This window comes from Lynx rufus, unplaced genomic scaffold, assembly GCF_022079265.1.
Source record: "Lynx rufus isolate CCGP_SWC_20201006 ecotype Redwood Valley unplaced genomic scaffold, mLynRuf1.p SCAF_4, whole genome shotgun sequence".
NCBI classification, from domain to species: Eukaryota; Metazoa; Chordata; class Mammalia; order Carnivora; family Felidae; genus Lynx; species Lynx rufus.
The window spans coordinates 16283999-16297244 of NW_025814856.1; the positions used below are offsets into that span (position 1 = coordinate 16283999).

The 13246-nt window shown below is 57.6% G+C and overlaps 1 protein-coding gene and 1 long non-coding RNA gene across 2 annotated transcripts in view; one reads left to right on the forward strand and one right to left on the reverse strand.

Moving 5' to 3' along the window:
- The window catches only part of PTPN23 (protein tyrosine phosphatase non-receptor type 23), a 35616-nt gene that overhangs the window by 21589 nt on the left and 781 nt on the right, over nucleotides 1-13246 (forward strand). Inside the window, exons 3-24 of the mRNA XM_047094758.1 lie at nucleotides 5192-5319; nucleotides 5572-5648; nucleotides 6296-6345; nucleotides 6504-6635; nucleotides 6902-6982; nucleotides 7077-7208; nucleotides 7309-7356; nucleotides 7711-7767; nucleotides 7907-7965; nucleotides 8125-8204; nucleotides 8319-8433; nucleotides 8527-8592; nucleotides 8964-9109; nucleotides 9397-9717; nucleotides 9792-9946; nucleotides 10034-10185; nucleotides 10279-10458; nucleotides 10532-12323; nucleotides 12427-12611; nucleotides 12698-12802; nucleotides 12880-13018; nucleotides 13117-13230. Coding sequence (XP_046950714.1) covers nucleotides 5192-5319; nucleotides 5572-5648; nucleotides 6296-6345; nucleotides 6504-6635; nucleotides 6902-6982; nucleotides 7077-7208; nucleotides 7309-7356; nucleotides 7711-7767; nucleotides 7907-7965; nucleotides 8125-8204; nucleotides 8319-8433; nucleotides 8527-8592; nucleotides 8964-9109; nucleotides 9397-9717; nucleotides 9792-9946; nucleotides 10034-10185; nucleotides 10279-10458; nucleotides 10532-12323; nucleotides 12427-12611; nucleotides 12698-12802; nucleotides 12880-13018; nucleotides 13117-13230 — 4314 coding nt within the window. The remainder of the gene's footprint in view (nucleotides 1-5191; nucleotides 5320-5571; nucleotides 5649-6295; nucleotides 6346-6503; nucleotides 6636-6901; nucleotides 6983-7076; nucleotides 7209-7308; nucleotides 7357-7710; nucleotides 7768-7906; nucleotides 7966-8124; nucleotides 8205-8318; nucleotides 8434-8526; nucleotides 8593-8963; nucleotides 9110-9396; nucleotides 9718-9791; nucleotides 9947-10033; nucleotides 10186-10278; nucleotides 10459-10531; nucleotides 12324-12426; nucleotides 12612-12697; nucleotides 12803-12879; nucleotides 13019-13116; nucleotides 13231-13246) is intronic.
- On the reverse strand, nucleotides 6325-9033 carry LOC124523020 (uncharacterized). Its single transcript, XR_006964895.1, has 4 exons — nucleotides 8943-9033; nucleotides 8043-8647; nucleotides 6884-7544; nucleotides 6325-6710 (listed from the first exon to the last, which is right to left on the reverse strand). It is a non-coding gene; the product is annotated as an uncharacterized LOC124523020 (long non-coding RNA).

Genomic DNA, 13246 nt, shown 5'->3' on the forward strand with positions numbered 1-13246 from the left:
CTTTTATTCAGTATTTTTTCTTTCTGTTCCTTAGACTTGGTAATTTCAGTTGTCCTATTGTCAAGTCCACTGATTCTTTTGTCTGCCTGTGCAAATCTGCTTTTCAGTCTAGTGGTGAATTTTTCAGTGTAGTTATAGTACTTTTCAGCTTCAGATTTTTTTTTTTGGTTTCTTTTTACATTTTCTCTTTGTTGATGTTTGCATCTTTCCTTACATTGTTTTCTTGGCCTTCTCTACATCTTCCTTTAGTTCTTTGAGCATCTTCTTTTTAAAATTTATTTCTATTTTTATTAATGTTTATTTTTGAGAGAGTAAGCACACAAACTGGAGTGGGACAGAGAGAGAGAGAGAGGGAGACAGAGGATCCGAAGCAGGCTGTGTGCTTTCAGCACAGAGCTCAGTGTGGGGCCCAAACTCACAAAGCATGAAATCATGATCTGAGCTGAAGTCAGATGCTTAACCAGCTGAGCCACCCAGGTGCCCCAGTTCTTTGAGCATCTTTAAGATAGTTGTTTTAAAGTATTTGTCTAGTACATCTACCACCAAGTCTTCTTCAGGAGCAATTTTTTTTTTTTTAAGTTAATGTATTTTGAGAAAGTGCAAGCAGGGGAGGGGCAGAGAAAGAGGGAGAATCTCAAGCAGGCTCCGTGCTGTCAGTACAGAGCCCCGATGGGGGGCTCAAACTCATGAAGCAGTGAGATCATGACTTGAGTTGAAATCAAGAATTGGACACTCAACCAACTGAGCCATCCGGGTGCCCCTTCAGGGACAATTTCTGTTTTTTTGTTTTGTTTTGTTTTTCCATTTGAATGGACCACACTTTCCTGTTTTTTTGTATGCCTTGTGCTTTTTTGTTGAAAACTGGACATTTGAATCTAATGATGCGGTGACTCTGGAAATCAGAATCTCTCCCTTCCTCGGGGTTTGCTGGGCTTTTTGTTTTTTGTTTTTTGTTGTAGCCTGTGTGTCAAGAATTAGCTGAGGTTTAGGGGTGCCTGGGTGGCTCAGTCACTTAAGCATTCACCTTCAGCTCATGACCTCATGACCTCATAGTTCATGAGTTCAAGTTCTGCGTTAGGCTCTGTGCTGACAGCTCAGATCCTGGAGCCTGCTTCGGATTCTGTGTCTCCCTCTCTGTCTGCAAACCTCCTCCCACCCCCTCCACCCTGGCTTGCGCGCTCGCTCTCTCTCTCTCTCTCTCTCTCAAAAATAAATATCAGAAAGAAAAAAAGAAAAAGAATTAGCTGAGGTTTCTGAACTTAAGGTCTTCTCAAGTCTTCTAAGCCTGTGCCTTTCCCTGGATGCGCATGGTGACTTTCTCATTTCCCCTGTGTATATGGTTGCTTTTGAATGTCAGTCTGGCTCCCACATGTCACTCTGGCTCAGAGAAGGGAAAAAAGACAAATGGAGGGGTGAGTGGAAGGAGAAGTACTGTTGCTTTATTTATTAAAAAATGTGTGTTGGGGCGCCTGGGTGGCGCAGTCGGTTAAGCGTCCGACTTCAGCCAGGTCACGATCTCGCGGTCCGTGAGTTCGAGCCCCGCGTCAAGCTCTGGGCTGATGGCTCGGAGCCTGGAGCCTGTTTCCGATTCTGTGTCTCCCTCTCTCTCTGCCCCTCCCCCGTTCATGCTCTGTCTCTCTCTGTCCCAAAAATAAATAAACGTTGAAAAAAAAAATTAAAAAAAAAATGTGTGTTTATTTTGAGAGAGAGTGTGAGCAGGGGAGGGGCAGAGAGAGAGAGAGGGAGAGAGAGAATCCCAAGCAGGCTCTGCACTGCTAGCATAGAGCCTGACATGGGGCTCAGACTCACAGACCGTGAGATCACGACCTGAGCCAAAATCAAGAGTCGGGCACTCAACTGACTGAGCCACCCAGGTCCCCCAGCACTGGAGCTTTAAATCCCCTTTGAAGTCACTTCCACCTGAGGGAAGGTGCAGCAGTGGAGGGAGGTGTTTGTCCACCTTCCCCTTTGCTCCTCTGGGATCGGAAGCAGCAGTCCGTGATCAGAGCACAGATCCCCCGTATCTGGAGGACAGAGTCCTTGCTGCCTACTCTGGCTCCCACAGACTGTGCAGGCTGCTCCAGAAACACGTGCAGGGCTGGGGGCTGGGTAGCTGCTACTGTGCCAAGAGCTAAAATTCACCAAAATTTACCACCTAAGCCTTCCTCTGTGAGCTACAAGCCTTCAGTAGACTCCAGAGTTCCAAAATAGTCACCTCAGACAGATTCCACCAGTGCCATTGTTTTAGTGGGCACAGGTTTCTGCTGCTCCCTGCTCTTCCACTTCCCAGAATATTCCTCATAAATTTTTTAAAAAGGTTTTACTTGGACAGTTTGCAAACTAGTGAGAGAATCTTAACCCCCAGGACTGCCACCATTGTGTGCACATGCCACGCCCTGGGAGCAGCACTCCTCCTGGTCTCCAAAACCTCTTCTGTGCCACATTCTTTCAGGTGTGGGGCAGGCGGCCTGCACAGAGCAGTGGGCTGGAGAGCACCGGCCCGGGACCCAAGGCTCTTCCCAGGCCCTGGGAGGACAGAGACTAGGATAGCTACTTCCTCTAGCCGGGACTTGATTTTTTTTATCCAGAAAGTGTGAGAATTGGACTGGATTCGTGTTTCTTCAGCAAACAAACTTTTGTGTATAATCCAGACCAAAAAACCTCCCAAGTTCAGCAGTACATGAAGTGAAAATAAGGGTTTAAATTAGGAGGGGAGGGTGGGTGAGGGGTACTGAGGAGGGCACCTGTTGGGATGAGCACTGGATGTTGTATGGAAATGAATTTGACAATAAATTCCATGTTAAAAAAAAATTTAAAAATAACTAAATTATTACAGCAATTTTTTAACACTGGTCTAGTGAATTACAGAAAATGTGTCAAAGCAGAGAGACATGCAAAGCAGAGTCAGCATAAGTGAAGTTAAGCTTTTACCATGACTCTGTGATTTGTAGTTCAAGTGGAGGGTGGATATAAGTTGAGAAGCTATGGGCAACCCTCTTTGTGCGATCTGGCCCCAGGTTCCTCACCTGAAAAGCAGGGGCTGGAAGAGTCGTCCTCTAAGAAGACCTTCCAGTTGTAACTCCAAAATTCTCAGTTCTGTGACTACAGGGCATAAAGCTGGCAGGCGTGGTGAGGGGCTCATGAGGGTGGTGGGAGTGCTGTGGCTTCAGAGCTTCCTTTCTGACTCCTGTTCTGCTTGGCTCCTCCGTGTGTAGGCGACAGAGAACATGGCAGGTGGGACACGGAGGGCCGCGTTTCTTGGCTGGATTAAAAGTGCCAGTGGAGTTGTGTGGCTTGGAGGGAGGGTTGCTTCCGTTGTCTCCCAAAGATGGTGTTAGGAAGTACAAAGACAAATCTTCTCTATTTTAACCTTTTTATATGTGCTTTATCGAGTATTTTAAAAAATGTGTAGCTAGCACATCAGATTTGTTGTTTCAAAGAGGTGGCTGCTTAAGATGTGGCTCCCGCTTTGAAAAATGGCGTCAGCCTGAAGGGAAAGGTTAAGTCCCCATGGTATTTGATGACAGCAGAGGTTCTGATGGGGAGGGGGTGGTGACTAGATTCCAGACGCCCTGGCCTGAGGGACCGGTCACACCTTACCAGCATGGCCGTGAGCCTTCGCCTTGCTCTGCGCCCTCTGGAGGCTGCTCCACAAGGGAGCTTACATTCCTGCTCCGAGAGGACGACGGGGCCCGGGGGAGAGCTGCCGAGTGGGACGGGCCCCAGCTCTCCCTTCTGAGGCAGGGGCCTTGGAGCCCAGCTCCACAGGGTGGTGTCCTGGAGGGTTTCTTCTAGCAGGTGGTGCTGGCTAGCTGTCCCCTGGAGTCCGGGGGTGGGGGGGGGCTGGTTCACCCAGCTGGGGGGCGAGGGCGTGCACAGTGCCTCCGACCCAGCCCTTTTTTGTGTTGGGCACTTGCTTCTTGGAGAGTATGTTGTCTACTCTTCTCTTTGAGCACAGGTTTTGTCTGCTTTGTTTTGTTTCCCCAAAATGGGAAAAGTTTTGTTTTTTATAAAGAGTAAAAGTATTCGGGGCGCCTGGGTGGCGCAGTCGGTTAAGCGTCCGACTTCAGCCAGGTCACGATCTCGCGGTCCGTGAGTTCGAGCCCCGCGTCGGGCTCTGGGCTGATGGCTCAGAGCCTGGAGCCTGTTTCCGATTCTGTGTCTCCCTCTCTCTCTGCCCCTCCCCCGTTCATGCTCTGTCTCTCTCTGTCCCAAAAATAAATAAACGTTGAAAAAAAAAATTAAAAAAAAAAAAGAGTAAAAGTATTCAATATAAAAAATAGAGTATTAAATACATATCCCTATGTATATAGAGAATAGGATAAATTACTTAGACCCAGTGGTAATCACGTAACATTTTGGTGTATAACCTTCTAGAATCTTTTGTCTTTGTGTATATACCTAGTTGGCTCTCAGTATCTATGTAATTTTACATAAATGAAATCATACTGCTCATCGGTTACTTTTTTTTTCCCCCAACGATAAATATGTCATAAACATCTAAACATAATAGAGACTCTTGTCTTCAGCCTTTGTGGCTGTAGAGTATTCTCTTTTGTGGGTAGGTTTGACATAATTTATTTAAACAGTCCTCTTTAATGGAAATTTTGGTGGCATCCAGTATTTGGCCCTGTTAATAATACTGTGATAAATACCCTGTGTGTTCCTCCAAGCATTTGCTTTACTGGGTATCTTTTACTGTAGGTTTTAGATACAGAACTGTGGGTCAGCATTAAGTACTTTAACGTTTTTTTCCTAGTATTTATTTTTTTTGAGAGCAGCGGGGAGGGGCAGAGAGAGGCTAGGGGTGGCGGGGCACAGAGGATCTGAAGCAGGCTCCGAGCTGACGGCAGACAGCCTGATGTGGGGCTGGAACTCACAAACCCTGGGATCATGACCCGAGTTGAAGTCAGATGCTTAACTGAGCCACCCAGACACATCGTACATTAACATTTTTAATGTATGTTTTAAAACTGCCTTCCAGAAAGGTGGGACTGAGCCAGCCAGCCAGCCCTGGCTGGTGGGATGGGTGTTGAACAACTACAGGTATAGCTGTGGGCTTTCTTTGCATCCCTTGGAGTGTGCAGTCTCCTAGCTCAGATGTATGTTTCTTGGGCATCTGTGGGCAGACAGACCTGCCTGTACTCTACCCCAAATGATGGCAGGCCTGCTTCTCCCATCTGCCCCCCAGAATGCGGTCCGTGTCCCACGGGACTTTGAGGGCTGCAGTGTCCTCCGCAAGTACCTAGGCCAGCTCCACTACCTGCAGAGTCGGGTCCCCATGGGCTCGGGCCAAGAGGCCGCTGTTCCTGTCACCTGGTAAGAGCTGGCAGGCAGGGCTGGGGGGAGCCTGGAGGGTGCCTGGGCAGCCCAGGGTGTTTGGATGGTGGGGGTGTCCCTTCCCTTTACTCTCCTCCCCGCCCCCTTCCTTGCTGCCGAGGATGGGGAGTGGCTTGGTGTGGTCTCCCCAGGCCTCCCTCTGACCTGCAGTGGGGTAGCTGGTCCCATCACCTGGCCTCAAGGTCCCGGCCAGCTCCTTCCCTTAAGATGATGGGGGTGGCCTGTCTGCAGGACCGAGATCTTCTCTGGCAAGTCTGTGGCCCATGAGGACATCAAGTATGAGCAGGCCTGCATTCTCTACAACCTCGGTGAGCTGCCTAACCCCTTCTCCATGTCCCTACCTCCCAGGCCCGCCAACCCAGGATCTCAGCTCAGCAGAAAGTCACAAAGGCAGTGTGCTCATGGACAGAAGGTCCCCGGATTCTGACCCCTTCACTGCCTCCCCCATAGCTCTGCCAGCACCTCTTTTCTGGGCCGTGGGCAGCCACCTGCTGGGGAGAAGCTCCATTGGGCTGGCTGCCACATGGTGTTGCTGCTGTGTGCTCTGGCCAGGAGTAGCGACCTGTCTTCATAGACTGGACAGCACTGCCTTGGCTTCTGGTTGCTCTCAGCTAGCCCTGATGACTTGGCCTTAGTGTGGCTCAGGGGAGGCGCCTGGGGAGCCCCAGAGTCCTGTGTAGGCACCCCTGGGGCTTCAAGACTGGACCTGTAGGCTAGGGGCTATGGATGGGAGCTCCTCCTTCCAACACCCACACCTCTGCCTGGTGTAGAGCAGTAGACTGAGGGGCTAGGCTGGACTTCTGAGTGTGTCCTTGGGCCAGCAGCCGCAGTTTTCAGATCCCTGTTTTCCTGTGAGTGACAACACTGCCCCCTCTGCCTTACACTTGACAAAGGTGTGGGCAGCCTGGGGAGCAGCCCCGGGCCAGCCCTGACACCATGTTCTCTGACTCCCCAGGGGCACTGCACTCCATGTTGGGGGCCATGGACAAGCGGGTGTCTGAGGAGGTGAGGAGGGGGAGGGGCAGTGGGTGGGACAGAGGACATAACCCAGGAGGGGTGCTGAGTGTCCTTCACCTCCAGAGTTTGCGTCCTGTCCTGTGGGAGTGGACACGGGCAGCTGTCTGGCTCTGCCTCTGGCCATCCTCCGCCTCTTCCCCTCCCAGGGCATGAAGGTCTCCTGCACTCACTTCCAGTGCGCGGCAGGCGCCTTTGCCTACCTGCGTGAGCACTTCCCTCATGCCTACAGCGTTGACATGAGCCGCCAGATCCTCACTCTCAATGTCAACCTCATGCTGGTGAGGAGGTGCCCTTGTTGGGGCCCGGTTGAATCCGGGGATGGGGACGGCTGGTGCCAGCTCCTAGACCAGGCCCTGTGCAGATGGCAGCGGGGCCTTGGCTTTGAGCTTTTGAGCCCCGGTGGATCAGAGCAGGGCAGCGCTTCTTGGAGTAGGGGAGGTTGGAGGAGCGAGGACAGGGGAGGGGAATCCCTCTGTGGTCCCCCTGATGGGAAGGGTAAGATCTCTGGGTAAACAAGCGAACGCACCTGCATTTGTTGGTCCAGGGCCAGGCTCAGGAGTGCCTTCTGGAGAAGTCAATGTTGGACAACAGGAAGAGCTTTCTGGTGGCCCGCATCAGCGCACAGGTAGGGACGGGGGTGGGTGGTGGCCCTCAAGGGACTGAGAGCAGGCCTTCAGTTCACTCCTGACCCCCACTGACGGCCCCATCCTGGCTCCCAGGTGGTGGATTACTACAAGGAGGCATGCCGGGCCTTGGAGAACCCTGACACCGCCTCGCTGCTGGGCCGGATCCAGAAGGACTGGAAGAAGCTCGTACAGATGAAGATCTACTACTTTGCAGCTGTGGCTCATGTGCGAGCACTGTGACCACTGGGGGGGGGGGGGGGGATGGGCGGGGGGTGGGGCTGCCACAGCTGGGAAGTAAGTGGTGGCGTCTCTTCTCTCTCGCCAGCTGCACATGGGGAAGCAGGCTGAGGAGCAGCAGAAGTTCGGGGAGCGGGTGAGTGAGCCACGGCAGGGGGTTAGGACTAAGTGCAGCCTAGGGGGTGCTAGAGGGGAAACTTCCCTTACGGAGTAGGAGAGGTTGTCCTGGCCGTCCCTCACGCCCACATCCTTGGCCACCGCTGGCTGTAGGCCTGGTGTTTCTTTTATGTTGTCCCATCTGTTTTCACCCTGATCCCAAGAGGCCTGAGGAGGTGGGGCAGGGGGTGACACTAAGCTGTTGGCTTGGCTGGTGCCTGGCTGCTTCCTCAGCTTCTGGTCTTCTAATGGGTCACCCGATGGCCAGGCAGGGCTTAATGGGGTGGCAGGAGGAGGGAAGGATGGACCGGGCTCTGCCTGCTGCCCCGTACAGGTCGCATACTTCCAGAGTGCCCTGGACAAGCTTAATGAAGCCATCAAGTTAGCCAAGGTAAAGCTGAGGAAGAGCATGGCTGCCCCTCAGAGCCCTGAGAGTACATGGTGGGACTGAGGGTTGTCCTGACGCCGGCTTGACTTGGTGCTGAGTGTCCTCCCCACTCCCCGTCCCCCCCACCTTCCCTGTCCTACAGGGCCAGCCTGACACTGTGCAAGATGCACTTCGCTTCACTATGGATGTCATTGGGGGAAAGTGAGTCTGTGGGGCTGGTGGTGGCCCTGGTTCCTATTTGTTGGGAAGGGTCTTGGCCCTTTGCCTGCATCATGTACCTGAGAATAGTGGGCCCCCTGGGAGGCTAGGTCCTGGATCCCTGCTGATTGCTGGACTCTCCACTTCCCCTTCTGACCCCAGGTACAATTCTGCCAAAAAGGACAATGACTTCATCTACCACGAGGCTGTCCCAGTACTGGACACCCTGCAGCCCGTGAAAGGTCTGGAGCTGAGCCGCGGCTGAGGCTTGGGGTAGGGGGTGAAGACGGGAGGACAGAACAGAGGCAGACTCCGCTTGTGTGGACTTGGTCTCCAGTTGTTCCTCTTCCTCCCAGGTGCCCCCTTGGTAAAGCCCTTACCAGTGAACCCCACAGACCCGGCCGTCACGGGCCCTGACATCTTTGCCAAACTGGTACCCATGGCTGCCCACGAAGCGTCGTCACTGTACAGGTGGGCGGGAGGGGCCGGCCCCGTTCTTAGCACACGTGGGGTTGGGATGTCTCAGGACATAGGTTTCCAACAACTGCTCTGTCACTTCTGCAGTGAGGAGAAGGCCAAGCTGCTTCGGGAGATGATGGCCAAGATTGAGGACAAGAATGAAGTCCTGGAGTGAGTGTGGGGCTGGAGGTGACACAGCAGATGTCTGTGGGGTCCCCAGTGCTGCCTGCAGCAGGGAAAGGAATAACGAATGTCCTCTTGCCCCAGGTTTCCTAGTACTGCTTTTCCTGCCCGTGGTCTCGGGTGCTGGATTTAGAGGGTGAAAGTCACATGTCTTGGGAGGACAGTGTCCCTCTGTCGCATTTTCTTCACCAGTGCCCTGGGTCTGTTCTGTGGGGCCAGGTCAAGACCTCCAGTGGTAGAGTCAGGATGCGAACTTGCCCTTTGCTAGGACCTCAGACCCAGTTTCAGTGGTGGGGCTCGCTCTCGGGAGAGGAGTGAGAAGTTAGGTCAACACCCACCTGGTCCTCTTGCCCTCATAGCCAGTTCATGGATTCGATGCAGTTGGATCCGGAGACCGTGGACAACCTTGATGCGTACAGCCACATCCCGCCCCAGCTTATGGAAAAGTGTGCCGCTCTCAGTGTCCGGCCCGACACCGTCAGGAACCTTGTCCAGTCCATGCAGGGTGAGCAAGTGGGGAGAAACAAGTGGGTGGTGGAGGTCACCTGTAGTGGCCGCCTCCGTGTCCTCTGTTCCCCGAGGACAGAGGTTAGACTTCTGAGCACTAGGCACGAGCGCCCACCTCCATCCCTCCGTGGATCCCTGCACCCTGTGTGCCCTGCTCGGCGAGCACTGGGTCACACACGGGCCCTTGACTGAGTGGGTGGTTCTGTCTCCCTGAGGATGGACACAAACGGGTGCCTAGTGTGCCTACCTCAGGAACTGCGCCCCCCCTCCCCCGACACCCCCTAGTGCTGTCAGGTGTGTTCACGGATGTGGAGGCCTCCCTGAAGGACATCAGGGAGCTGCTGGAGGAGGATGAGCTGCTTGAGCAGAAGTTGCAGGAGACCCTGGGCCAGGCCGGGGCCAGCCTGGCGGGAGGGGCCGGCTCCAAGGCAGAGCTGGCCGAGGTGAGGCGAGACTGGGCCAAGTACATGGAGGTCCACGAGAAGGCCTCCTTCACCAACAGCGAGCTGCACCGCGCCATGAATCTGCACGTCGGTAACCTGCGCCTGCTCAGCGGGCCGCTGGACCAGGTCCGGGCTGCCCTGCCCACGCCAGCCCTCACCCCAGGTGAGTCCCTCCCCTCCCCAGGGCAAGGGAGGCAGGGCTGGAGGCTCCAGGCTCACGACCACTGCTGCTCCCAGAGGACAAGGCCGTGCTGCAGAATCTGAAGCGCATCCTGGCCAAGGTGCAGGAGATGCGGGACCAGCGCGTGTCCCTGGAGCAGCAGCTGCGTGAGCTTATCCAGAAGGATGACATCACCGCGTCACTGGTGACCACGGACCACTCGGAGATAAAGGTGGGTGGGTGAGCAGGAGGAGTGTCTCTGGGCTCCGCCTGTAAGCGGCGAGGCCCTGAGTGTCTGTCCTCCGCCTCCTTCCCGCAGAAGCTGTTCGAGGAGCAGCTGAAGAAGTATGACCAGCTGAGGGTGTACCTGGAGCAGAACCTGGCGGCCCAGGACAACGTCCTGCGGGCACTGACAGAGGCCAACGTGCAGTACGCGGCCGTGCGGCGGGTGCTTAGTGACCTGGACCAAAAGTCAGTGTCCGGCCCCCTGCTCTTTCTTGCCCAGCCTCCCGCCCAGAGCGGGGCCTAAGCTGCTCACCTCGCGCTGGCCCTTCTGCCCCCCAGGTGGAAGTCCACACTGCAGACCCTGGTAGCCTCCTGTGAAGCCTATGAGGACCTGATGAAAAAGTCCCAGGAGGGCAAGGACTTCTATGCCGACCTGGAGAGCAAGGTGGCTGCCCTCTTGGAACGGGCCCAGTCCACCTGCCAGGCCCGAGAGGCTGCCCGCCAGCAGCTCCTGGACAGGTGGGTGCGGCCCCACACCCCAGGCTAGGCCGACAGGGGTCTGGCTCCATGACTTCCTCACCTCGTTCTGCAGGGAGCTGAAGAAGAAGCCACCCCCACGGCCCACCGCCCCGAAGCCACTGCTGCCCCGGAGGGAGGAAGGAGAGGTGGTAGAGACAGGAGATCTGCCTGAAGAGCTGCGTAGCCTGCCTCCAGACATGGTGGCCGGCCCGCGGCCACCCGACACCTACTTGGGAGCCGCCGCCCCTCTCCACTTTCCTCCCGGCCCCTTCCCCAGTGTTGCAGGCCCGGGACCCCACTATCTCTCAGGACCCTTACCTCCTGGTACCTACTCGGGCCACACCCAGGTATTGCCACCCAGGGTCCCCCAGGCCCCAGGACACCCTGCAATGGCCATGGCCCCCGGACCTGCCCTCTACCCGGCCCCTGCCTACGCACCGGAGCTGGGCCTCGTGCCCCGATCCTCCCCACAGCACGGCGTGGTGAGCGGCCCCTATGTGGGGGTAGGGCCACCCCCACCGGTGGCAGGTCTGCCCTCAGCCCCACCTCCCCAGTTTTCGGGCCCCGAGTTGGCCATGGGGGTTCGGCCAGCCACCACCACGGTAGATAGCATCCAGGCCCCCATCTCCAGCCACACGGCACCACGGCCAAACCCTAGCCCTGCTCCTCCCCAGCCCTGCTTCCCGGTGTCCCCACCGCAGCCACAACTGCTCCCTGCACCCTACACCTACCCTCTGGGGACCAAGCAACCCCTCACAGCTCCCCCTGCCCAGCACCACTTTCCTCCTGGGATTCCCCCAGGTTTTCCAGCCCCGAGGGTGGGGCCCCAGCCCCAGCCTCATCCCACAGGAGTAGCATTTGGGCCCCAGCCCCCCCAGCAGCCCCTTCCACTCCAGCATCCGAACCTCTTCCCACCCCAGGCTCCAGGGCGGGTACCCCTCCAGCCCTCCCAGCCCCCCCAGCCTCCCTATCCCTTTACCCCTCAGCCTGGTGTCCTGGGACAGCCAACGCCGCCCCTGCACACACCGCTCTACCCGGGCCCCTCTCAGGACCCTCTGCCCCCCCATTCAGGGGCTCTGCCCTTCCCCAGCCCTGGGCCACCTCAGTCTCCCCATCCCACCTTGGCATATGGTCCTGCCCCTTCCTCCCGGCCTCTGGGCCCCCAGGCAGCCCCTCTCTCCATTCGAGGTCCCTCACCTGCTGGCCAGCCCCCGCCCAACCCCCACCTGGTGCCTTCTCCAGCCCCATCACCGGGGCCTGGCCCAGTACCTCCTCAGCCCCCTGCAGCAGAGCCGCCCCCGTGCGCGCGCCGGGGCACCGCGACCGCGGACCTGCTCTCCTCCAGCCCTGAGAGTCAGCACGGGGGCGCACAGCCCCCCGGGGGTGGGCAGCCCCTGCTGCAGCCTACGAAGGTGGACGCGGCTGAGGGCCGCCGGCCACAGGCCCTGCGGCTGATTGAGCGGGACCCCTACGAGCGCCCCGAGAGGCTGCAGCAGTTGCAGCAGGAGCTGGAGGCCTTCAGGGGCCAGCTGGGCGACGCAGGGGCTCTGGACGCCGTGTGGCGAGAGCTGCAGGAAGCACAGGAACAGGACGCCCGGGGCCGGTCCATCGCCATCGCGCGCTGCTACTCGCTGAAGAACCGGCACCAGGACGTCATGCCCTATGACAGTAACCGCGTGGTGCTGCGCTCGGGCAAGGATGACTACATCAACGCCAGCCGCGTGGAGGGGCTCTCGCCGTACTGCCCGCCCTTGGTGGCCACCCAGGCACCGCTGCCCGGCACAGCCGCTGACTTCTGGCTCATGGTGCACGAGCAGAAGGTGTCGGTCATTGTCATGCTGGTGTCTGAGGCTGAGATGGAGAAGGTAAGGGGGGGAGGGAGGGGTGCCGGAGAAGGTAAGAGGGGGCAGGGGGTGCCCAAGAAGGACCCTGCAAAGAGCCCTAACTGCCTCATCTGTTTTCTCTCAGCAAAAGGTGGCACGCTATTTCCCCACTGAGAGGGGCCAGCCCATGGTGCACGGTGCCCTGAGCCTGGCGCTGAGCAGCGTCCGCGCCACCGAGACCCACGTGGAGCGCGTGCTGAGCCTGCAGTTCCGCGACCAGAGCCTCAAGCGCTCGCTCGTGCACCTCCACTTCCCCACGTGGCCCGAGTTGTGCGTCTGCTGCCCCGGGGTGGGGACGGTCGGGGCGTCGGATGGGGTCCCCCTCCGGCTCACGGGTCCTGCCCCCACCCCCGCAGAGGCCTGCCCGACAGCCCCAGCAACTTGCTGCGCTTCATCCAGGAGGTGCACGCGCACTACCTGCATCAGCGGCCCCTGCACACGCCGGTCATCGTGCACTGCAGGTAAGGCACGGAGCGGGGAGCGGGCACTCGCCCGCGGGGGTCCTCCGGCCCCGGCCTCACGCCCCCTTCCGCCGCAGCTCCGGGGTGGGCCGGACCGGGGCCTTTGCGCTGCTCTACGCGGCTGTGCAGGAGGTAGAGGCCGGAAACGGGATCCCCGAGCTGCCCCGGCTGGTGCGGCGCATGCGGCAGCAGAGGAAACACATGCTGCAGGAGAAAGTAAGGGGCTGGGCCGGTGGGCGCTGGACGGGGCGGGGGGCCTGCCCCGGGGGTGACGAGGCCCCGCCTAGCTGACCGGGCCGGGGGCACCGCTGCAGCTGCACCTCAGGTTCTGCCACGAGGCGGTGGTGAGACACGTGGAGCAAGTGCTGCAGCGCCACGGTGTGCCCCCTCCGGGCAGGGCTCCGGCCAGCACAGGCAGCAGTCAGAAGGTGAGGAAGGCGCCCC